We start from the raw sequence: 26,558 nt of genomic DNA, 5'->3' as shown, positions 1-26,558 counted from the left end.
AATTTTTTCACCCACTAGTTTTAGCATCCATTGATAGTTCTTGCTTGAATTGGGTATTACTGTGATGGTTGCCAAATGGTAATTTTCTACTTCCATTTTCCATTTACACTTACTAGTTGACACTCTATTTTAAGGTTAAGCATCGCCCCCCCTTTCCACTTATTTACTTATTGTGTGTGGATATATGGATTCTTACTTTATTCAGTAGATCATAGTTTGTTACTTTTATGTTATATTATTGCCCAGGTTGTCCAAAGTTTGACCAGAGGGAGCCCATTCAAGGTGATTCATGTCACCATCATTCTTTGAGCACTTCTTTACTTTGTTTCATACTTTCCCTGCCTCCAGCCATAACATCAGCCTTGTCTCCAAGAAGCCCTCATTCCTTTTAATGGAAAATGACATTTAGAAACCAAGATCTAGGTGCTGGGTATGCTCAGAGCCATTGGGATGTTACTTCTTTTACCACTTCTCAGTGTACAGAGCTGTGAAATACATCTCTGTATATACATGTATACACTCCATCTCTATTTCTGTATCTGTCTATCCATATATGTTGTAAGCCATGAGTTCATACCAATACCTCCAATTCAATTCTAATACCACATAGTTTATTCTGGCCTTCCCCCCTCTATATTTGTTCCTCCCTTTTGTGATTATGAGAAGCTTGGCTGTCATTAGTTTCAATATATTTACTTATTTACTCAATCCTTTGTATGTAACCAATCGCCTGCTGCTGTGGGCTAAGTCACATTTCTGCTGATTCACACCTACTGAAGGTTCTTCCCACCCCAGCCTAGCTTGCTTTGACCACACCAGCCCATGCCAGCTGAGAGTCCCCCCAGCTCTGTTCCCAACCATGTATCTATCATTACTCTTGAAAGGTAAAAACCTAGAGGCTTAACCCCTGCTTCTTGAAAGTAGAGAAATAATGATAAAAGATAGAGAGCTGGACATGAGGCCAAGTAACCCCGAGATTAGATGCCAAACACCAATTTTAAATAATTAAAGTTAAGCTCACCTGGGTGATCTTTTCAATCTATTTACTTGTGAAACTCATTTCCAATCCTAACTGCTCCTGAGAATAAAAATAGTTTAAGCGAAGTACAAGATCAAAGTTTGTTTTTTGTAGGGAACAGTTTGTCTGTCTTGAGCCTGTTTCTGTGCAATGAACAAAGTTGATTGTTCAGCAAGTATTTAGAGTACCTACTGTGTGACAGATACTATGGTAAGGTGAAAAAGGGAGAGAAAAAACAGGTTTTTCTTCTCCAAGAGTTTAACTTAAATTGTAAGTCTATAGGTATTACTTTTGTTAACTTTAATAGATGTTCACTCATTTCTGTGTTTCTTTTTAAGGCAAACCTGAAATGGCATGTGAAAACCCACACTGTACTGTGGTACCTTTGATGCAGCCTCCTCTACACATTGCAGACAAGGATCCAATCCCTGAGGAGCAGGTAAGAGTGAAAATTGCTTTTTTTTTCCCCTAAAGAGTTTCACGTACATAACTTACCCACCTTTCTCTGTAAGTGACATGGATAAGTTGTTGAATTTATATTTCTTTTTTTTTTTTTTTTTTTGAATTTATATTTCTAATGAACTTCAGAATCACAATACAATGTATTGAATTTATATCATATCATTAGTTCTTAGTGCCTTGAATTTGGATCCATTGAATCTACCCACACATTTTCCTGTTTATATCTAATTGTCCATTTTGTAAATACTCAAAAGTGATGAAATGCATTAAAAGTTAGTACATTAGCAAAGGTACCTTCTGGGATGCTGGAAATGTTTTTATCTTGATCAGAGTGGTGGTTTACCAGTACCTGTGCCTATGTAAAAATCCTATACATTTAAGATTTGTGCATTTGGCTGCATGTATGTATGTTATACCCTTTATAAAATACTTTTTTAAATGATTGTGTTAGTTGTTGACAACAGATTGCTTATTCTGAAGAAGGCTTCTTTTCCTTAGGTCATACTGCCTATTCAGTATTCTTAATTGCAAAGGGAGACCAACCCTACTTAGTTTAACCTACAAGAAATTTGTTTAAAAACATTACATAGCTGACAGAATATTTCAGGGTCCAGATAATCAGGCTTGAAGCAGGCTGGGGTAAACAGCCAAAATCACTCAAAAGAACTGTTCCAGTGGCAACATCACTGCTAAGTCACTGGGTGCAGATGTTGCCACCTGCTCCATCAATGTTGAATAATAAAAACTATCTTCAGAACCTCTACCTCTGGAAACTTGATCTGCCACCATCCTTGCCGGAATGGATTCCTCAAAATGCCTATTTCTTTCTTTTTTTTTTTTTTTTTAACATCTTTGTTGGAGTATAATTGCTTTACAATGATGTGTTAGTTTCTGCTTTATAACGAAGTGAATCAGCTATAAATATATCCCCAGATCTCCTCCCTCTTGCATCTCCCTCCCTATCCCACCCTCTAGGTGGTCACAAAGCACCGAGCTGATCTCCCTGTGCTATGCAGCTGCTTCGCACTAGCTATCTATTTTACATTTGGTAGTATGCCTATTTCTTTTATAACAAACTTCTGAATCAGATCTGATCCAGGTACACCCGATTAGAGGATCTCAACTCATTTTCCTTAACCATAACTGCAAGGGAAGCTGAGTAAGCAAGGATCCTACCCTCGCCCTTAGAGATAAGGAGAACCATAAGATGAGGTGTTCCCCAATCCTAGCAATAGTGTTCAAACTTGCTGGGAAGTCAGAAAGAACCACAAATGTCTACCAAAGAAGACTAACATACCTGACCACCTCCCCAAACCACCAGCCCTGCTAATTTTGATTGGTTTTGACAAAGCTAAAGCTGTAATCTTGACTAGATCTATAGAATGGTATCAGAGTAGAAAAATAACAATCGAAGTTGTTAAACTTCTCATCCACAACCCTCTTCGTATCAGGTAAGTTTTTTTAAGATTTCAATTTATCTATGTTTGCTTTGTTCGCCCAACTGTGCTTTAATGACCTGTGCCAGGAGTCATTTTTTTTAATCTTGGAGATCAATAGGTGCAAGTAAATGAATGCTACTAGAAAATTGTCCTCTCGAAGTACAGTGTTTTTTCTTTTATTCATTTTCAGGAGTTAGAAGCTTATGTAGATGATATTGATATGGACAGTGATTTCAGAAAGGATGACTTTTATTACTTGTCTCAAGAAGACAGAGAGAGACAGGAGCGTGAGCATGAAGAATCCAAGAGGGTACTCCAAGAACTAAAATCTGTGCTGGGATTTAAAGCATCAGAGGCAGAAAGGCAGAAGTGGAAGCAGCTTCTATTTAGTGATCATGGTAAGCACTGACTTCAGAGTAAAACGTTATTTCAATGTAAGGGATTCTTTTTTCTTGAACTATAAATCTTATTTTAGGTATAGACTTCTTATGGTTTTAATTTTAGGGATCCACCAGTAAGTATAGTACTTTTTCTTCTAGACACAAAATTAATTTGATCAATAAAAGAGTGGGTATATAATCAGATTGGGAATACGAAATTAGACTTTTTCATCGGTTATTTGATTTTTTTTACTAAATTTGTTTTGAAATGGGTAGTGAGTTGTGAATAAATTGATGTTTTCAAATTTAGTGAATTTGAGATTCTAAACTCTGTCCTATGTTTATTTTATAATTACTTTAATAAAACACAAAATTAATAACTATGTTCACTATTAAAACAAATGAGTTAAAACCTAGGGCCTTAACTATATCATTAGGTTACTTAATTGATCTGAGCACTTTAGTAGATGGGAAGCAGAGATGCTTCTGTGCACGCTGTCTCCATACTTGGATTCGGACAAAGTTGGATGACTGGTAATACCTAAGATTACCCTTAAACTTCTTTATGTTAACCACCCTTCTTTTCTTTAGTCGAACTTCATGGGAGGCAGGAGAGGGAAAGAGGGGAAGCTTAGTACTTGACAATATCAAACTAGCTAATTCGTAATTCAGGAATTAATTCCTATGGATTTCTAAGAAGGTAGAGTGGGACTTCCCTTCCATTTTAGAGTATGTGGAGCCTCAGACTCAACTGCCTTCTCTTCCTTTTCTCTTTTTCACTAGAAGTATATAGATTACCTATACTCTGGAAGGTTCCTCCTCGTTCTCTTTTCTTCTCTTAGGAGCCCTACCATCCTCCTTTGTCCAGATGTACACTTCTTGATTTTTTTTTTTAATTTATTCATTTTTGGCTGTGTTGGATCTTCGTTGCCATGTGCAGGCTTTCTCTAGTCGTGGTGAGCGGGGGCTACTCTTCGTTGTGGTGCACGGACTTCTCATTGCAGTGGCTTCTGTTGTTGCAGAGCACAGGCTCTAGGTGCATGGACTTCAGTAGTTGGGGCTCACAGGCTGCAGAGCACAGGCTCAGTAGTTGTGGCACACAGGCTTAGCTGCTCCGTGGCATGTGGGATATTCCCAGACCAGGGCTCGAACCCATGTCCCCTGCATTGGCAGGCAGATTCTTAGCCACTGTGCCACCAGGGAAACCCCCAGTTCTTGATTTTATCCTTCTTTCTTCCCATTGGCCCCCTTTATAGCCCAGGTCCTCATAAGATTATGGTCGTATATTGTGATAGCCTCTTAGTTGACCTGCATTTTCAATACCTTTTTCTTCTAAGCTATTCTTAGAACATAGCTTCTAAGTTTTTAGGATAGTTTATATCTATCCTTGAAAGCTACTTAGATTTTTCTCAAACAGCACACTGATAATAGCTCTCTATCTTAAAAGCCTATGGTGGTTCCCCCTTTCTAATTGTATTGAATCTAAACCCCTTTTCCTGGTTTTGAGCCTCTCCATCATGAGTTCATCATCCAGTTATATTCCCCACTATTTCTAATATAGATATCTTCCTCTATTTATATCTATCTAATTAGATGATGGTTGCTGTTTTTATTAATGAAAAACATATATGGTGATCCCTTTACCAGGAATGCTGTCCTCTTCACCAGTCTCTCCTCCATGAGTCCCCCTCTTACTGCTCCAGTCCTACCACCTCTCCCACCCCTACGGACCCTCACACCTGGGGGCATTCTAGTGAAATGAAAGGACATCTTGAGCAGCAAAGCATGTAGTAGATGAAGAACTTCCCAGAAGCAGCAGTAAAAACAGAGTTCCTGAAACTTGCTTGTCCATATATGTATGGCCTACATAAATCAGAGATTAAGAGTATTATATTTTAGACACTGTTGTTTCCTATGCGTTCATTTTTTTTTTGTTTCTGTAATTAAATTGGTCTTAAATAGGGGCTTTATTATCCCCCACAGTATTCATTTAGTAAATTACTCACTCAACAAGTAGATATTAAGATACTGTTTACTGCTGTATCCCTAGCACATAGATCGAGAGACAAAAATCCCCATACTCCTGAAGGTTTATATTCTAACACAGTTAACACACTAGTCAGTTGATGCATTATACAGATTAACCTGCCCCCATTTAATTAACAATAATCAGGAATATCAATCAACTTCTAATATATGTTGCATTCTTTAAGAATTAGCAGATTTATAGACTAACACTGTACATGAAATCTGAAAATAACATTGTATGTGAACTTATATCCTTTTTTATTGTTTAGTATTTTCTTCATGTGGCTTTAAAATTATCTTCTTGACAGTATGGGTAAAGATATAATGATGAGAGAAATGTATCTCTTTTTCAGGTATGTGTTTTCCATAGTTTACATTTGAAAAGGCAATAATGCTAATTTAGTTTGTGAAAATAAATAAAAAGCTGAAACCTTAAAATGCTTTGCCCATGAAAAATTTCAGTACATCTTCCAGAGTTGTTTTCGTCTCTGCCTACAGGGGTAAACTCCGAATGGAATTAGAGAGGGAAATTCTACACTGGAACCTGCTGTGGCCATTTTTTTCTGTTGTTGCTGCTTCTCTAGTGGAGTTACTGCAGCTTAGGGACCTGTTTCTTGGAAATGGACATGTTTTACAAAATTATTTTTTAAATAAACGCCAGATCTTCAAGACGTGCTTTTTCTTTCTTCCGTCATGCTTCATAACATATTGTATTGTACTAACCCCTCATAATGGGAGGAGAGACTGCCTAGCAAGCAACCCACTGCCTACTAACATCAAGAGGGGCTAAATAAAACTTCATTTTCCTTGAAAGGACAACTTCTGCCGTATGGATATAATATTTATGTATTACGCTGTACAGTAGTTGATCTGGAATGCAGGTTTTATTTAATTTTATATTTTTCTGTGGCATTACAAAATGTGTACAAGTTTTGCTTTTATTTTCATCAGGGTCTTGTTAGGTGGTTGGCAAGTGAATTGAATTGTATGTTGCATTTTTTTTTCCCATGCTGTTTTAACTTGTAAATATATATGTGTTGATGATAGGATGATTACCTGGATTACTCTTAGGTGTTTGATCTGACATACTACTAGTGAAAACCATGCTGCTTATTCTTTAGTACAGTGGTTCTCAAACTTTAGTGTGCATCAGAATCCAGTGGAGGGCTTGTAAAACATAGCCAGTCCTCACTCAGTTTCCAGTTCAGTAGGTGTGGGATGGAGCCGAAGAATTTGAATTTCTACCAAATTCCTAGGTGATGCTGACTGATGCTGTTGGTTCAAGGGCCACACCTTGAGAACCACTGCTTTAATATTTTGAATAAGAGATATGTGAGGTGTTGTAAAATATTCATCAAAACTCCATCTCATTTCATATCTTAGGCATTTTATCTCATAAAGTTCTCTGGTTTTATAAATATACATTGATTTACTGGCAAGTTTTATTCAGCTTTTATTTATTTATTGTTCTTTATAAGAAAAAACTACTGGGAGTTTAAATTAAAGTTTAAATCATTGCTGGGTTTTTAGTTATTTTCTTTCTTTCTTTCTTCCTTTCTTTCTTTTCTTTCTTTCTTTCTTTCTTTCTTTGTTTTTTTTCTTTGAAGCTGTGTTGAAATCCTTGTGTCCTGTAGACCCAGTGGAACCCATAAGTAATTCAGAACCATCAGTGGATTCAGATATGGGGAAAGTTTGTAAAAATGATACTGAAGAGGAAAATAATAAACCCTCTGCAACCGACAATGAAATAAGTAATAGGACTGAGTATTTATGTGAATACCCTCTAGATGGTAAAAATAAAGACAATTCTGCAAATGAAGTCTTCCTCCAAGGAGCTGAAGAAAGAATGTATTACCAATGTGAGAGCGAAGATGAGTCCCAGCAGGCTGATGCAGGTGGCCTGGCCCCTGCCCACCCAACCCACGGGGCCTCATTGCAGCCCTCCATCAAGCAGAGGCTGGCACAGCTACAGCTGTCACCGGATTTTACCTTCACTGCTGGCCTCGCTGCAGAAGTGGCTGCTAGATCTCTCTCCTTTACTACCATGCAGGAACAGACTTTTGGTGATGAGGAAGAAGAACAAATAATGCAAGAAAATGAAAATGAGGTAGAAGAAAAGTAAGAACCAAGATTTCCATTAAGGATTTTAAATTGTTCTTTTTTGTGAAAGTGTTTTAACTTCAAGACTAGATATTCCACTGGAAAGGGAAAATGAGTGTAAGTTTACTATATTTAAAGCTAAGATGTGAATTTACAGGAAGAACCCTGGTTTGAACAGCTGATCTGAAAATAGTAGTTTACCTGTAAATGGCAGATCTTTTAGGAAAATAAGAGAAAGGTAAGGGCTCTTTTGAATAAACTGCTATTTTATTTTCAGCACAACTGATTGATCTTGGAAATTCTTTAAGTATCTTTAATAACAAATGAATTTATCATTTCTTGCCAGAATTTACTACCATAAAATGACTGGGGTAATTCTGTTGCAAGAATATTAACATTTAGTATGGCTCCTTTTTACTGTATTCTTGCAGTTAATGACTGCAGCTATCATGTCAGTAACAAGTTGTTTGTATTTTATTTTTGTTTATACCAGTCTTAAAACAAAGATACACGTTCTGAATAAAAAAAAAATTGAATTCATGCAATTGATGTGTACTGGGGTTTGGAACTAAAATGTAGTTTCAGAATTACTTGGCTTATAACGTGTCTTATGTTTCCTTGTTCGTATGTGTATTCAGTGGTTAATTTTAAGATTTCTAAATGATCTTTTAAAAAAACACATTGTTCCTTTTTAAGAATTACCCTTTCAGTTTTGTGTGTTTATCTTTTTCTGTTCTTGTTGCAAAGAAAAGAGATGATATCAAAGTGGGATCCCTATAGTCTGAGGCCTCATCCTCAACTTTGCAAAAACCGTTCCTTTTATCAGTTTGCCTAGAGATAATGGGTGCCATTAACACAAGCAGGTCACCATGCTGCTGATTTCTAGCCTGAAGCTGTACACCTCTCCACCTTAATAAGATTCTGGAAACATCCTGTCGGCTTCCTGGAAAGCATCCTTGTCTCCTTAATACTTTATTTACAAACTACCTCTTAAAAGGAGTTGCTTTCCAAATCGTCCAATCTCATCTGTTTTGTGTTGTGATTACAGTTTCAAAGAGTGATATTTCCATGAGTATATTGTTTTTTTTTTTTTTTTTTTTTTTTTGCGGTACGCGGGCTTCTCACTGTTGTGGCCTCTCCCGCCGCGGAGCACAGGCTCCGGACGCACAGGCTCAGCGGCCATGGCCCACGGGCCCAGCCACTCCGCGGCATGTGGGATCCTCCCGGACCGGGGCACGAACCCGCGTCCCCTGCATCGGCAGGCGGACTCTCAACCACTGTGCCACCAGGGAAGCCCAGTATATTGTTTTTTAATACCTATAGCTCCTATGCAGTGACATAGTTTATAGACATTATTTGAGGAAAATGTAGGAAAAACTCAATTTATGCTGCTGTCCTAGAAAGGAAGTTGTGAATCTAGTATGCCCTTGGAGTTAAAAAACACTTTTGAATTCCTGTAACTTAGCACTTCAAGTGAGTAAATTTTCATATACCAAAGGGGATATTTTTCAATAATCTAAGGAAATTTATTTTTTATCCCAAGGAAAAACTTGGTTATGTTTTATATGAATAGTAGTGATCCTTTGTACTATAAGTGATTCTGCCATTGCGAAATATTCTAGGACTTAACCCATAATTAAGCTCTTAGGAGCAATATCTTAGGGTGGGCCTAGTTTACCACTTAGATAGTTAGCTAAATTTCAAGAAAAAATCTTGTGTTGTAACTGACTATTATATTCTTACATAACAATGCTTAAAGTTTATTTTCATTTTAAATTGCTTAGTTTGCCAGACTCCTTTTTTCCTTGAATTTAGAAGAATTATGGAAAAACTTGGTAATCTTTCTCTTAATCTGTAACCTTATATAAGAAGAATTAGAGTTTAATAATTTTTAATTCTTTTATTATATATGATTTTTATTATACCAGCTTGGGGAAAATATCTTCATAGTATTATATCAGTTTTATTTAATGCTTTCTAAGGTGATACTTTTTAATATTGAAAGACTGATTTTAATCAGAAATTCCTAACCTTCCAGTCTGATGTTTTATTCACTGGTTGTTACTTAGTTCCATGAAAATTCTACTTACTGAAACCATGAAATAAGGATCTTGGAATTTTAATTGAATGTTCTTTTTATGTAGTTTTCAAAATTTGTCATCTTTTAGAATATTTCCGAGATAAAATATTATCTTCCCTGTGAAAATTCCTAATTTTCTCTTATAATAGTCTAAAAGTCGTTGTTTTTCTGTTTTTTTCATGGGGCCACCTGCATTAGAATAAACCGTAGGTCTTATTTTTTTAATACAGATATGGGACCATACTCCCAATTATTCTTAGTTGGTCATTTTGAAATGAGACCTAGCTGATGTTTATACTTGGTAAAATCTAAGAACTTCTGTCTAGGACTGTATTCTTCTTGCCATGAATACCTTAGGAAATAAAACAAATAAGTCCATGTAATATAACTAGATATTCTTGTTACTTTTCAAATAATATTTCACTTTTTCTTATCAGGCTTGTGACTGGTTTTAATAGCTGCCACCCTATGTCCAAAAGAAGCCCTCTGGGGAAAATATTTTGTGGGGAAAATTTGTAATTGTGCTTTCCAAATTTAACAGTGGTATTTTGACAGAATAATTCTTGTAAGGAGTAATATCCTAACAGCTTTTAATATGAACGTTTCCATCGTTTATTTTAAAACTAGTACTTAAGGTAAGAATATATGAAAAGAGGCATTTAGATCACTCCTGAAGACAAGATTTTTGCCCTTTGCTTACCATTAGGAAAGTCATGGCAGTAAATGATCTGGTGACAGTTATCATATCTTAAATCCCCCCCCCCCGCCTTTTTTTCCCCCAGCTTTCAGTAAAAGTCTACATATCTGGCCTATCTAGGGCGAGATTCTTGCTGGTCTTTGATTTGCAGTCTGCTGCTTATTTTCACAAGTAGTCTGTTTTTATCTGACTTCATAAGTTAAGACCTCATTAAAATTAATTGTACTTAACAACTTGTGAATATATTTCATTAGGAACTGATGGATTGACTCAAGTTTGATTTCTGAAGTTGAAGACAAGCAAGTCAGGAGAAACACATTTAAGGCAAATTACTAAGGAAATTTAAGAATATGGGTTTAAGGGTTTAATACAGAAGGATAGATCTAGGTTTAAGTTCCAGAACCATCATTTAAAAGCTTTGAGTGCAGCTGATGGAATAATATCATGGGGAGTTTTTCCAGCAAAACCCAAATTCTCTGAATTGCTAAATGATGTTTGCAACTTCTGACTTCTCAGCAATAGTTAAAAAGGAAATAAAACTTTTGAGGCTGGAAAACAAGATCTGGTTATATTAGTAACTACTTAGTAAATATGTTAGTAAAATAGGTTAAAAATTTTTAAACTCAATTTTCTTGAAAAATAAATAGTAATATTCTGATTCACATAATAAAAACAGTAAAGCTTTTAATGTTAAAGTATAGAAAGAATCAAATTCTGATACGTTTCACAAAATTATAAGTCAACGGAGTGTTCATCAAAAGTAAACCCTAGAGGTCATTTCACTCTGGTGACTGACTTTTACTTACACATCATCAGTAATATAAAATATTTTGATAAATTATTAGAAATCATGTGGGAAGAAAAGTTCAACGGGTTTGGTTTAATCATAGTATATTGTTTCTGTATCCAAACAAAACAAGAACTAAATACCATAATGCTGTGGTTTAACTCATTATTTGAACTAAAGTGGATATGCCGTGAATGATAACCAGAGAAAACACAGAGGTTGATTTATTCTTCCAATTCTAGTTATAAGACATATCTATGCAAATCACACAAAATTACAAAATGAAGCTACAAATATTTTAGAAGAGAAAATATGGGGGGAAAATACCCTAAGTACAGTAACAATTCATTTGTGTCATCATTGACAGGTGACTAACTTGCATAAGTTAATTTTTCAGTTAACTGAAGCAAATCAGTTTAATCGTTAATTTTTTTTTAAACAGTTTTATAAGAAATATTCTAAAATATACTTTATACTTGTCCATGTTTTCTTTGTCATCTTTAAGAACATTACTTCCTATCATGGGGTGATAAACAGAAATTCACTTAGGGGCTACTGAGATATATAATGCCCCTTTACTACATGACCTTGTATTGCTATGCTTTTTGAGTTATGTCTGTTTTTCACGGTTTCTCTATCTTCCCTTTAATCAACTGTCACTTTTTGCTGCTGTTTTGTGTGCCTGCCTTCCGCACTAGGCCCTAATTTGCTGCTTCTAATCTGCTGTGGACTGAGAAACCAGATTGCCAAGCTTGCTAGAATTGTGTCTAAAATAAGAGTAAGTAGACTGAACAAAGCTTAAGGGGCTTTTCTGTCAGTAAAGTGCATGGACTTTGTGGTATCTGTTTGTCTGCTTAGCATACTTTTGTTTGCCTCTTAGTTCTTTACTAAGAATTTGCTAAAAATACCTGTTTGAATATGTGATTGCCATACATTTAAAGTATTAATTCAGTTTTTATATGATGATGTTTCTAGGACTTTACATTAATGAATTCAGCTATAAAAGAAAATTTGACTATCATCTTTATATAAATCATTGTGTATATTTTAGGGAAACGTTAAATATTCTGTTCTTGTTAAATGTTCTAGTATAGTATGCAGAGTTAAAACTTAGAGCACTATAAATGGACTTCAACTGTGTTCACCAAGATTTATGTTCTAGAACTAATTGGTTTGAGACTAAACATGCCTGGCTAATTTAGTAAGAACTGCCTAACTGAATATTTGGGGAATGAGTCATTCTAGATATCCCAGCTTAAACCTCTTTAAGCATTTAAACATTTTGAAATAATTTCTGAAGGATCTTAGTTCCCTGACCAGGGATCAAACCCGTACCCCCTGCAGTGGAAGTGCAGAGTCTTAACCACTGGACCACCAGGGAAGGCCCTGATGGAAGTGTTTTTAAAACTTACTATGTATTGCTGTCTTCTCAAACAGTATATGAAATAAATTAGATGTCAAAATGATCGTTACTAACAACAGTTTTACTGTAATAGACTAATTAGGCACTGAGAGCTATATGCCCCTTTACTAAATAACTCCATTCTGCTGTGCCTTTTTTGTTTTCTTTGTTTTCTGATGGTTCTGATTCCTCTAATTCATATTAGTGCTCACTGCAGTGTGCCTGTAGCAATAGACTTTCTCTACCTTCATAATGCTGCTTCTAGTCTGCTTCAGTTTTGGAAACCAGGTGACTAAGACAGCTAGCAGAATGTATAAATACAAAGTAAGAGTAAACTGACTCAGTGAAGACCTGAAAAACTGGATTATACTTAAGTGTGTGGATTTTGTGACATCTATTACTACCTATTTCATTGCTATCTTTAAAATAAGTGTACTAGATTAGATTCCTGTTCTCAAAATAGGAGAGCTGTTAGTGTACAAAAGGAACCATTTTGTTTCCATACTTTACCTTCTATGTATTTCACTCTAATTTTTCGGCTCCAATTAAAACCAGTCCACTCAAGTTAGCATTTTCTATAGTACTTTCTATTTGAGTTGGATGCCACATGCTGCTAAGAATTTCTTTGGCTGGGTTGTTTTTGTTACGTTGGTTTTGTTTTTAGAGACCTGTATCTTCATTTCCAAAACATGAAGTGGGTTGAGCCCTGGAAAATAAGGAAACTTTTCATTATGATACCATAGAGAACTGAGAAGTAATAAGGTTTTTAGACTGTAGACAGTTATACACAAAGAATTTATTCTTTGATTATGCAGGTTCTTAAGACAATATCTTTATTTTCATTCAATTAAATGTGTATTAAAAGCTGGCCAAATGTTACCGTGTTAGATCTAATGATATTGACAGATACTTGAATGACTAAATTCCCACTGTCATTCTATATTTTGCATGTTTAAATGATAATTTAATGTGTTAATTAATCAAGCATGATGATTTTTCTCGTGAAAAATAAACATTAAATTTGCATGTTATAATGATTGCAAGCAAAATACAAATGTCTAGAAAGGGATATTTGTCTGGGATTAGCATTGAACAACTTGGTTTTACCAACAGGCTGATTGTGTTTTAGTAACCATATGTTGATTCATTCTTCCATCTAATTACAGGGTAGTTAGAGAATCAATCTACTTATTTTATGGCCATGCCTCAAAGTCAGCTTTCAGTTATTCATGCTACTAGAAGGGAATTATGATATAGTTTTCATCAAAAAATAGATGATCCAAACCAGTTTCTTGAGTTGAGGCTGCTATTACAAAATAGCTATGAGGCCAAACTTGGCTTGGTGGTACAGGAGAAAAATTCTCTTTGAGTATAGTTGTGAGAGGAAAATGATTCTACTTAGTGTAATTGCTATAAACCAAAAAGAAGGATGAATTGATTCCAGAATTCACACATATAAAAGTTTAACGTGAATAAGAAGTTGATTTTATGGATATCCTAAAATGTGTGATAAATTAAAATACATATGATAGTGTTTTAAATGCTGTAAATTTTAATATATTTTAACCTGTTAGCAATTAAATTAGTTTGCCTCATCCCTATTTACTGAATTTCATTTGGCATATATCAAACATGTTACTGCAGTAGGACATTATTTAAGTTGTGTATGCTTCGGAATACACTATTTTAAAAAGTGAGTATATTCTCTGAGATATTGTTGTACAAATATATTTTTCCTCTCATATTTTAAGAGTTTCTCAAGCTAAGGGATAATTTTACTATTTTGGACTTAACATTTTTCACTTTGTAGCATTTCTTAAAGGTTGGCTACCTACAGATTATTTTATCATTGAACATATTTTTAAAAACTAAAACATGTCTTTTACAAGTTTATTCTTTTATAATATTTCCTGAGAAATTACATATACTTTTTCCCCTCCCAAGTCAATCTGCATTAGCTCCATTTTTAAATCAAAGTATTTTCTGCACTTTTATTTCACCAACCTGTACCTTCTATTCATACCATGACTTAAATAATGCTCACTCAGGCACAGTACTAGCATCTGGCAATGTACAGAAAGCTCCAAATATGTTATTCCCATCCCTTAAAGACTGGCTTATGGTTCTGGTACAGCCCCGGAGGTCCATATGAGTGAAAAGCCCAGAAGTCTGCCTGAGCTGAAAGCACTCCCAAGGAGTTTGGTTTTGTTTGGGTTTGTTCTAGGTATGGTCCCAGGGATCCCAGATCAAACCAGGCCCCTGGGCCTATCCTAGAACCAACCTAAACTCACGCATCATTCCTGGAACGTCAAGAGTATGAAGACGGAAGATAACCTGAGGCTGACGAGACATCCTGCGTTCACTTTTTTTTGTATGTGTGCCTCCACATTAGCAAGAATTGGTTGGTTAATCCTTCTAAAATAAAGGGATGACAATGGACAAGATAAAGTCTTACCAGACTTTGACATTATAGTAATTTATCACAATGGGAATGTGGTATGTAATATGGTTATTATTAATTGCCAATGAGAAGAATTGTTCTTAATTATCAGGTCTCTATTTTTAGGTTAAATAACTTGGCCACCAAAACAAATTCTCCCCCAAATTAATGGTTTTTGTTTTTCTCAAAGCCTTTCTACTCAACAATATTATTATCAGTCTCATTTAACTAATTTTTCATCGTTTCTAAAAGGTATTAGTGTTTGCTTTCTGGCTGCACTGATAAGTGATTTAAACTCTTGTTTCTGGGATCTAATGCCTTTTTCTTTTAATCTGTTACTGAATCTACCACATTGCCTTCAGCTTGCTTTTTTTTTTTTTTTTTTTTTTGTGGTACGCGGGCCTCTCACTGTTGTGGCCTCTTCCGTTGCGGAGCACAGGCTGCGGACATGCAGGCTCAGCGGCCATGGCTCACGGGCCCAGCCACTCCACGGCATGTGGGATCTTCCCAGACCGGGGTACGAACCTGTGTCCCCTGCATCGGCAGGTGGACTCTCAACCACTGCGCCATCAGGGAAGCCCCAGCTTGCTTTTTGAGGTTCAGATCTGGGAAGAACCTTAGCATTATTTGTAGACACACTGTCCCTTGTTAGACTCGTTGTAGGCTACATTTTAGAATCTGCTGTGGTTGATGAAAATCTAGGATGATAGAGTGGAAATGGTTGATACTTCACATTTTACAAAAGTATTTTGTAAGGTTTTTAGCAGGTTTCCTTTTTTTTCATTCCCTGCTGCTCTGGATTTTAAAAATATTCTGACCTAGTTGATTAATCAAATAATCTAACATCGTAATTGTAGCATTGCTATAGTCACATAACATGTTTTGTTTAATTTGGAGGATAAGATTTCTGAAAAGGCATTGAAAAGACCCCCCAAATCCAAAGGTTATTTATTATACCCAATGAAAATGTATACTTTTGGTAATACTGGCATTTCAGTAGGTTTAGACCATGTTAGAAATAATTGCAGACTAATCAGGGACTCTACACATGACAGGAGCTGAAACTGTGCTGTTCCTCCAAGCCTTGTCACACCAGAAAAATTGGGTCAATGAGAAATCCTTTAAAATAGGACTGTGGGCCTGTTGAAGCTCATTCTGAAGAACTCAACCCTGGGATTAGTTCTGTACTACATGTATTATGTAGATGCTTCATCCCACAGATTCTATTATTTTTGCCTTTTAAATCTTATTATGTTTAAGCTTCTCAGTGTTTTTCTTTTTGCACAATGTTTTCCTGTTTGCATAAATCGAAACACTGTACATGTTACTGTATATATATATACATATATTTTAATAAAACAGTAGACTTTGGATCTAATGATTTTGGATTTTGATTCTTTTTAAAGCTAAATGATTTAAATGCTTTTTATTATCTTGTAAATTCACTCTTAATTTATGCCTCAAGTCTTCTCATTCATTTTTTCTCTAATGAACTATATAGAATTAAATAAGTGAGCCTTATATTCAGCTTCTGCCAGAATTTATGACATTTTGTATTTACCCAAACATGAAAAAGTTCTGTCATCGGCATTCTTGTATGAGTGCACTAATCTGTGAGCATAGTTAACTGTATTTCTTGACAGAGGCCACCTTAGGTTTATGTAGAATAAGTATTCTCAGTTAGGGGAGGGCCTTTGTACTCGCTTTTAACATTGTTACATATGAACACTGAAAACAGGAATTTGTGTACTGTCCAACACAGTGTAGGCATATTTAGATAGTAAGTTTCTAAAGTCTGCCTTCACTTTAGATACTTTTGGAGTGTTAAGCTGTATTTTTTAAATATAATTTAAAAATATTCTTTCAGATATGTTTTAATTTTTACCTTTTGACTACTTATATAGTAAAACTGTACATTTCCAACCTTAATTGAAGACTTGAGAGTATAACTTTTTTTTAACACAGTAATTTCTTTAATAACTTTATGTATTTAATTATATTGAATTTTTGTCAACTGTTTTAAAAGATTTTACCAAAACCCAACAGTAGGTTTGTACATATCTGTGTTATTGTTGTTCCTTCTAAGCTTAAGAAGTCTCCAATAAAATCTGTACTTCTTTATATTTTGTACGTTTTTTACTCTGGTGTTTGCAGCATGAATTAGCCAAAAGATAAAATTTCTTTTTCTCTTCCTTCTTCTGTCTCTATTTTTCTATTGTATTTTTTGAGAATTTATTAATATACCCACAAAAGACAGCAGTTGTCTAGGAAGGCCTTGGATTCATTAGTCTTAAGTTTTGTTTGGTCATCCAGGTGCCTCACATTGTATTAAATATTTTATCAGAGTGAAAACAGCAGATTAAGTCTAAAAGCTCCATGTTAACCATTCTCAGTGACTGTCAGCCGCTGGATACATTCTAATCCTGTTGTATTTGTTGACTTATATGGCCTCCCTGACAGAAAGGACATACTGAACTAAGAAGGGAGTTAACGTCCAATGGATCATACTTGTCCTATGTAATGAATGAATGATTGTTTTTAACTTTCCTAAGCTTAGCTATAGTCTTGGGAACATTTGTGGTAATTCCACAGTGGCTCTGCAGACTGAATGCTGGTTAAAGAGAAAGTGGCCTTCTTCAAACTGAACTTTTAAATTAAAAAGCTACCTCTTTGCAGAAAAGATTTGAGGCAAGGAATAAATATTCATAAAGGCAGTTCTTGAAATTTGGCCCTTGTCTGGGATTTGTGAGATAAGGTAGATAGTATATGGTTACTCTACCGGATTCTGAAGTCATTGGGTAGGAAATATCCCATATTATAATCCCTCCTTGTCTTCACAATTTGCTTTTGAAGGTCCTTAGCAGATGTGCTATAACCATTGAAAATAAAGTTGGCAAATAGTAATTTTCCCCGAATGTGCATCTGTAAAAATTAATAAAACACTTTCAGAATCTGACCATATGAAAAGTAGTCCTGTTTGTTTGAAGTAAGATCTTAAGCGTGTCCCTACGAGAAAATGTTTATTTTTATATGCAAAGTAATATTAGGTAATAAACATGATCCTGGAACTTGAATATGTTGTTTGAAGATAAAGAAACAGGCTCAGTAATTTTCTCACTGATAGTCATACACATGGAGTGGCAGTCCCAGTATCCCAACCAATTCTAAAAAGACACCACATCTGTTCATCATTATGATAAGCTACTTGTGGATACTTTTCATTTTACAGTTAACCTGTAAGATAAAGTACAGAGACCTGAATTTGGAAGTCAGTAGAGTTGGATTATGGGCAAAACTACTTCTCTAAGTCTCAGGCAAATCACTTAACTGTAATGAGCCACAGTTTCCTGAGTAAGAAAAAAACCTAACAATTGTGATTTATGAATTGGACTAGACCTCTAAAATCCTCTTCTAGTAGTAAATTCTCAAGATTGTCTGTTTCTTAATAAATGTAAAGCCAAATCTGACATTTTGTTCCAGGGTACAAGAGAGCTTATATTTATGCACAGGTGAGCATCTTGAAAATTAATCAACTTTTAGAGATTAGAAAGGTTAAGAAGAAGTGGCAGGGGAGGGAGATAGTAAATAGTTTTAAAACAATGTAGCTGGTCCAGCACAGAACAGAACCTGCTAAGGACTAAGTATACCTTATTTTTTAAAGCAATCCAATACAAGTATTTAACAGGGGAGTCTAAGAATTCAAAAGGAACAGTTGTTCTCTCTGATAACGTATTCTTTCTTTCCCCTTAGATAACATAATCTTTAAATCATGAAGGGATGTCCTATTGCAAGGTTTTCTCTGGGAAGAGAATTTTCTTGTTTTTCTTCATTTCAGCAACAAAAGAATCTCTCGTTTCATATCTAGGACTATCTATAGCCAGTGCTGGCCGAAATGGAGTTTGGTGTGGTTCCGTGATCTAAAACACTTTATTCTTTAGCACCCATGAAGCTATTAGCCATGAAGCTACTTACCTCTCCTGATAGCCAAATTACTATGTACAGTATATTATATATGTGAATATTTTATAAGACCTGAAGAATTTAACAGTGATAATCTCTTGAACAGTACATAAGGGTGACTTTTAGCCAGCTTTTTCACCAGGATAAACGTGAAACACTTGTATAATAGGGGAAAAAAGTGTAATTTAAGAAACTGATAAGTTGCAAATGTACAGGTTGTCGTTGTTATTTTGGGCTTATATTCATTCATATAAGCCATCACCTCTTAGGTGAAAGCTGGAGGCTAGAGAAAAGGAGACAAGACTGCAATCTTCTGTTCTTGCAGAAATAAGTTGGTCAAAATACAGAAAAATGTTAGGCTAGAAAAAAAACCCTTAAGTTTGTATATGTCCTGAAGCCAGGATATGACCTGACACAGTACCAAAATTCAAAATGTTTTCTTACTGAAATCATGTTGAAATTGAGTTTCAGTTACCTTCAAAACCTGGAATAAATAATCCAGAGGTTCTCAGCATTTTGTCAACTAAGGACCCTGATGCTATTTTCCCCATGGGCCCCATGCTTTGAATAATTTTCATCTATCACATAATATATATTAATTAAAACCCTGTAAGTTGCACACCCTCCCAATCTCTCTTTTTTTTTTTTCTTTTTTAAACTAGCCAAAGCTATAATGGCCTTTTAGTTTGAGTGTGTGCTGCATGCCAGGCACTGGTCTTAGTGCTGAAGACAGCGGTGAACAAAACAAAGCTTCTGCCCTCATTGAACACTAGAGAGGAGAGTCAGACAACTTAATATATTGGGTGGGTCAGCTGTACAGAAAATGAAGCCAAGTAAGGGATATGGAGGATGCAGAGTGCTTTTTATATAGGGCAGTCAGGTATGAGGGAGTGAGGGAACCAGCCCCACAAGTAGACGAGTATTACAAAAGCAGTTAAGTGAGAGGGCCTTGAGGCAGGAACAGAAGCAAAGAGACAAGTGTGGCTGAAGCCCCGTGAGAAAGGGGCTGGCCAGTCAAGGAGGGCCTTGGAATGAATATTTGAGTTAGGAAGCAACTGGAGGTTTTTAAGCAGTGGAGTGACATGACTTAAGATTTTTAGAGTTACTAAGTTTAAAAAGCATTCTTCCATGTGGACGTCTGACAGGGATGGGGAGAAGGGAGACCTGTTGGCTATTGCAGTGATCTGTGTGAGGGATGACGGGTGGTGGTGGTGAAGGGTAGTGATGGGTGATCAAATTCTGGATATATGTTGAAGGTAGAGCCAACAGGACTTGCTGATATAATGAATGTGCAGTATAAGAAAGGGGAGGTCTAGAGGATTCTAAGGTGTTTGGCCTGAGCAACTGGAAGAACAGAGTTGTCATTTATTGAGATGGGGCAGCCAAGTGAGGTTTGGGTAGAAATTGAGCTGGTTTTGGATAGGCTAAATATGAAATACTTATTAACCTTTAGGTGGAAATGTTGAACAGGCAATTAGATATATGAGTCTAAATTTAGGAGCAGACCGGGAGGTGTCAGCGTTTAGGGTGGTGGTTAAAGTGTGAACATAGGTCAGAGGATGGAGTCAGAGCACTGAGATCCTTGGGGCATCTGAAGTTGGAAATCGAGACACAAAGGAAACTGCAGGACTTCCCTGGTGATGCAGTGGTTAAGAATCCACCTGCCAATTCAGGGGACACAGGTTTGAGCCCTGGTCCGGGAAGGTCCCACATGCCACAGAGCAACTAAGCCCGTGCCCCACAGCTACTGAGCCTGCGCTCTAGAGCCCGTGAACCACAACTACCGAGCCCACAGGCCTAGAGCCCATGCTCCGCAACTAAAGAAGCTACTGCAAGGAGAAGCCCGTGCACCGCAGCAAAGAGTAGCCCCCGCACAGCAACAAAGACCAACGCAGCACCCCCCCAAAAAAAAAAAATATATATATATACACATAAAATAATCAGAATGTAAAGAGCTAAATATTTAAAAAAAGAAAAAAGGAAACTGCAAAGAAGACTTAAAGCAGTCAGGGACATAGGAGTGGTGTCCTGAGGCTGAATGAAGAAAGTATTTTATAACAGAGGCAGTGGTTAACATGTCAAATGCTGCTAAAAGATCAAGAAAGATAAGGCCATTTGTATATCTTCTTTGGAGAAATGTCTGCTCAAGTCCTTTGCCCATTTTTTTAAAATTAATTTATTATTTATTTTTGGCTGTGTTGGGTCTTTGTTGCTGTGCACGGGCTTTCTTTTGTTGTGGCAAGCAGGGGCTACTCTTTGTTGTGGTGTGCGGTCTTCTCATTGCAGTGGCTTCTCTTGTTGTGGAGCACGGGCTCTAGGCATGTGGGCTCAGTAGTTGTGGCTCCAGGGCTCTAGAGCACAGGCTCAGTAGCTGTGGCGCACGGGTTTAGTTGCTCTGCAGCATGTGGGATCTTCCCGGACCAGGGCTCGAACCCGTGTCCCCTGAATTGGCAGGTGGATTCTTAAGCTCTGTGCCACCAGGGAAGTCCCTGCCCATTTTTTAATTGGGCTCTTTGTTTATTTTCTTGTTGAGTTTTAGGAGTTCTTTATATAGTCTGGGTATTAATCCTTTATCGGATATATACTTTGCAAATAGTTTTCCCCTTCTGTGAGTAGTGTTTTCACTCTCTTGATAGTGTCCTTTGACACACAGACATCTTTAATTTTGATGTAGGAAAAATCCTATTTTTTCTTTTGTTGTTAAGTTTTCTTCTCTTTTCAAGAAAGTCAATAATAACACCTGGTTCATAGGATTATTATGAGGATTAAATAATACATGTGAATATATGTAAAGAGATTGGGACAATACTTGCCACGTAAGAAGCACTCAATAAATATTAGCTAGTATTCAGGCTAAGCTTAGTACAAAATACCTGGGTCAGAGGGATAGAAATAGATCATGTGACATGGAAACCACAGGAGTAGATAGTCTCAAGAAGAGCATGATCAACAGTGCAAAATGATGCAGAGATGTCAAATAAGATCACACAAACTTCGACTTGATACCAACAAGGTAAGACAGTGGAGTGACAGATGCCAAATTATACTGGATGGAAAAAAACTGTTAGGCCCTTTTTGGGTCCAGGGCCAGGTTTCCTGCTGTTTCAGCACTTATGGTGTTCCAAAACGAGATTGAACCTATGGGGGTTTGCTGAGGTACAAATCTGACTCGATTTGGAGTCAGAACAACTAAATTCAAGTCCCTGGTCTCCTACCATGTGATGCCTGTGCTCACTTCCAGAGTTCCAGTTCCCTCACTCGTAGAGGACAATCATTCCTACTTTACAAGGTCAACGACAAGTTTAAGTGAAGAGTAAGCATGATGGTAAGTCATTAATTATCATTGCCATAATAAATCGTTCTACTCTAACTCCTTGTTCTAAGGTTCTAGCATTCAGTAGTTCTGCCTGCATGCCAGGTCTTGTGAAGTGGGGTATTCTTATTTCACAGATAATTGGCTTACAGGTTTGTAATGGTAATAAGATTAATACATGTGAAATGCTTATGACAATTGGGCTGCTGTTATATTCTTTTTTCGTTTTGATGTGGACCATTTTTAAAGTCTTTATTGAACTTGTTACAATATTGCTTCTGTTTTATGTTTTGGTTTTTTGGCCTAGAGGCATGTGGGATTTTAGCTCCCTGACCAGAGATAAAACCTGCACCCCCTGCATTGGAAGGTGAAGTCTTAACCACTGGACCGCCAGGGAAGTTCCACTGCTGTTGTATTCTATTGGAAAGTTTTTTCCTGATTTTTAGTGGTGACTGTCTTCAGGTCTGCTTCCTGAGCCCACTGCATTCCTCATGCTTGTGATGTTCACCAACTTAACTCATCCTCAGCTGTTGCTGTAAAAAGCAAGTGCTTAAAATATTACCATTGACTAGATCAATGGACCTTTTTGTTCACTTTGTTTGGGTTGTAGACATGAGAATTCATTTAACTGAGCTGTGAGTGCATTGCAGAAGTTTGGGGATTTCATCTGCAGTTCAGTAAACAGAACATGGAGTTCCCACTGAGTTCCTACAGCTACCAAAGCAAAGATGTTTTCAGCGAAGTTAACTGTCCAGGCCTGATCAATCTCACCCTTATGAGCTGCATTTCAGGGCAGGATGTTAAGTCACATTTATTTAGTCTGGTTTGTACCTTGTTGTGTGGCTTCTCTTATTCTTTTTTTAAAGTTTATATTTCTTTTTGATTTATTACATATCCCAGGATACCTTAGGAATGAATACATTTTCAAAACATAATAAGAGTAAATTCTATAAAGAATACTTGAGAGCTTCCCTGGTGGCACAGTGGCTGAGAATCTGCCTGCCAATGCAGGGGACATGGGTTCGAGCCCTGGTCTGGGAAGATCCCACATGCTGCAGAGCAACTGGGCCCGTGAGCCACAACTACTGAGCCTGCGCGTCTGGAGCCTGTGCTCCGCAACAAGAGAGGCCGCGATAGTGAGAGGCCCATGCACCGTGATGAAGAGCTGCCCCCGCTTGCCGCAACTAGAGAAAGCCCTAGCACAGAAACGAAGACCCAACACAGCCAAAAATAAATAAATAAATATTAAAAAAAAAAAATACTTGAATAACTTTTCAAGGAAATCCAAATGAACTATGACTGTACAATATTTTGTTTGTTAATGATGGATGGTAACAAATAGAATTTTTAATTCAATACACATTTATTGACTGGTCTTCTTTGTACCAGATACAGTAATCACACTGTGAGATAAATATTCCCATTTTATAAATGAGGAAAGTGGCTCTCAAATAAATATCTAGCCCAAGAGCCCAAGACTCTTAGCAAGAAAAAATAATAGACTAGCTTCTCCAAAAAGGCTCTTTGATGTCAAATTAGATGTTTGTTCTATGTATTTTGTCAGTTTTCTCTTGTTTTCCTGCATGGGTCACCACATACAAGGACATACACGTACACACACACACACACACACACACACACACACACACACACAGAAATCCTAATTACCCTTTCAAGCAGCATAATCCCCTCATTCTGCATTTAGTTTAATCACAGGATTCCTAAAAGAAGTCAATTAAATAGGCAATTAATTTCTCTGTGCATTGTTCACTCACATATTAAAGCTGTTAATCTAATTTCTTTAGACAGTCTCTCTGACACCACTGTCCTCAATGTTTAAATTCCTCATTACTCATGAAGTTGATGTGAGAATCTTTTTGCAAGAGCACTTTGTAAACTGAAAAGATATTCTTTTTTTTTTTTTTTTTTTTTTCTGAAAAGATATTCTTCTTATCTAGTTGTGGGATCTAGTCTGTTCAGTTTTATTTGGTTGACTATGGTGAGAGGTTAAATGTTTAAGCTACACCAGTTATACCTTTGTTCCAGGAACTTAACTGAGTGGAATTGAAAGACTTTTCCAAACAACTCAAGCCAGGCAAACAGTCCCTGATTTGCTCTCTCAAACTAAATATATTAGCCTTGTGGTGACCAAATATTGGATTGAAAGCAAAAAGTTTTTAACGGCCCTCTAAAGCACTTACCACTTAACTTTAATGAAATATCCCAAGATGCTTCCAGACAGCAACTCTTTCGGTTAAGTAGAGACTGGAAAAAGGATATGTGTTAGGAGCATAAGTAGAGAACTCCAAAGTACTCTCTCCTGGGAATTCTAAAAAGTCTCATTTACAGAAAAATAATGAGGAGACAATTTGCCACCCTACATACCCATGCATTATATCCCAACGCTGCTAACAGACACTTCCTGTTGCCCATTTTGAACTATTAGTCAAGATGCCTGGGTTCAAACCTTAGCTCCACCCCTTAGCTGTGTGATCTCCTTGAAGGCTCAGTTTCTTCATATGTAAAATGGAAACAGCAATAGCTCATAGGATTGTTGCCAGAATTCACGGAATTAGTTATGTGAAAAGGTATGATTCTCAGCAGATATTCTTTTCCTTTGGGTCTCAAATATTCATCGTTTTGTTGGGAAATTCCTGCCTTGTAGAAAAGTCTGGGGCCTTGCCAAAGGCTGAGACAAAGACTTGGTTGATAAGTGAAAGAGACAAAGCAAAGTAAAAATGGGTTTGGCATTCCTGTTGGAAGGATTGGTGAGTATTCATTCACCCAGTCAAAAAATATTTATTGCAGTCTTCTATTTTTCTAGGCATTCTCCTAGGCACTGGAATGCAGGAATGAATAAAAAGGACAAAGTCCCTGCCCTCAGTGGGGAGACCAGATAATAAACCAGTAGATGCATAAGATATCTATGTAGTGGTGAGTACTATGAACCACACAGGATAAGGAATGGAGAGTGGAAAATAGAGCAGAAAGGGAAGGCCACTGAAAGGGTGGCATTTGTCTAGAAATGTGGTTATGTGAGAGAATAAACCATGCAACTATATGGAGAACAACCAGCAAAGAGAGCACAACGTGTAACGGCTCTGAAGGGGAATGACAAGGATGCTAGAGCGGCAAGAGCTGAGTGGGCGAGCACAAGAGAGGCAGCAGGGGCCAGGTTACATGACGCCTTGTGGTCCATAGAAAGGATCTGGGGTTTCATTTCAAATGTGTTGAGTACCCATTAGAGGGTTCCGAGCAAAAGAGTGCTGTAATCTGATTTAGGTTTTATAAAGATTAATTACTCTGGTCACTATGTAGAGGACGGACAGTAGGCAGGACAAGAGCAGAAGCAGACAAATCAAAGAGGATGATGCCGAGGTGGTGAGATGGAACAAATACTTGGATTCTGCATTTGTTAGGAAGGAAGAAGCTACAGGATTGGCAGATGGATTGCAAGCAGGGTATGAAAAGAGAGAAGTAAAGATTTATTTCAGTATTTTTGCTCTGAATAAAGTGGGTGAGGACCACTTCCTGAAATGAAGAAGATAGGGGAGGAGCAGATTTGGGGGGGAAATAGAGTTCTATTTGGGAAAATTGAGTCAAGATGCCTAGTTATCAAACGTCCGAGGGAAATAGGAATAGTGAGTTGGAATTAAGAGGAACCTGGAATTCAAGGAAAACATTGCACGTGGGGATATTAATGATAGGGCCTTTAAAGCCACAGGCCAAGGTGAGAGTACCAAGAGCAAGTGTCGATGGAAGAGAAAACAGACCTGAGGTGAGCTACTCTTCCTAGAGGCCAAGTGACACAGCCGACTCTTAACCCTGGTTGTATGTAAAAGTCACTCCATGGTCTATGAAAAAATAGAAACTCAGGGAATTCCCCGGCGGTTCAGTGGTTAGGACTTGGCACTTTCACTGCCGAGGGCTCAGGTTGCGGAACTAAGATCCCACAAGCCACATGGCGTGGCCAAAAGAAAAAAAAAATACTCAGAATAAAACAAACTAGTGAGTATAACAAAAAAGGAACAGACTCACAGATATAGAGAACAAACTAGTGGTTACCAGTGGGGAGAGGGAATGAGGGGGGGCAAAGATTAAGAGATACAAACTACTATTATAAAATAAATAAGCTACAAGGATATATTGTGCAACACAGGGAATATAGCCAATATTTTATAGTAACTATAAATGGAATATAACCTTTAAAAATTGTGAATCACTATGTTGTACACCTGAAACATATAATATTGTACATCAACTATACCTCAATAATAATAATAATATAAAGATACTCAGGGTCCACACGGATCTACTGGATGGGAATCTCTAGGGGGTGAGACTTGTGTTTCTTAAAGAGCTCCATGGGTGGACAGCCAGGTTTGAGGACTATTGACCCAGGAAAAGATAAGGCAAAGAGAGTGGGAAAGGCTGTGGTTCAGGTAATACTAA

The 26,558-nt window shown here is 36.9% G+C and overlaps 1 protein-coding gene across 12 annotated transcripts in view; it reads left to right on the top strand.

Moving 5' to 3' along the window:
* VEZT (vezatin, adherens junctions transmembrane protein) overlaps nt 1-8,141 on the top strand; it is a 71,311-nt gene extending 63,170 nt beyond the window's left edge. For 11 of the 12 annotated variants that reach the window (XM_032645622.1, XM_032645613.1, XM_032645612.1 and 8 more), the window contains 3 exons: nt 1,357-1,457; nt 3,110-3,317; nt 6,935-8,141. In XM_032645622.1, coding sequence (XP_032501513.1) covers nt 1,357-1,457; nt 3,110-3,317; nt 6,935-7,449 — 824 coding nt within the window. In that variant the 3' untranslated portion in view covers nt 7,450-8,141. Of the gene's footprint in view, nt 1-1,356; nt 1,458-3,109; nt 3,318-5,825 lie in introns of all 12 variants that reach the window. The other variant, XM_032645620.1, reaches the window with a different exon arrangement.
* The last annotated feature ends 18,417 nt before the right edge of the window (nt 8,142-26,558 follow it).

The sequence above is a fragment of the Phocoena sinus genome, chromosome 10 (genome assembly GCF_008692025.1).
Source record: "Phocoena sinus isolate mPhoSin1 chromosome 10, mPhoSin1.pri, whole genome shotgun sequence".
Lineage (NCBI taxonomy): Eukaryota > Metazoa > Chordata > Mammalia > Artiodactyla > Phocoenidae > Phocoena > Phocoena sinus.
The sequence above is the reverse complement of the archived record's forward strand: the minus strand, read 5'-3'. Positions and strand labels throughout refer to the sequence as shown.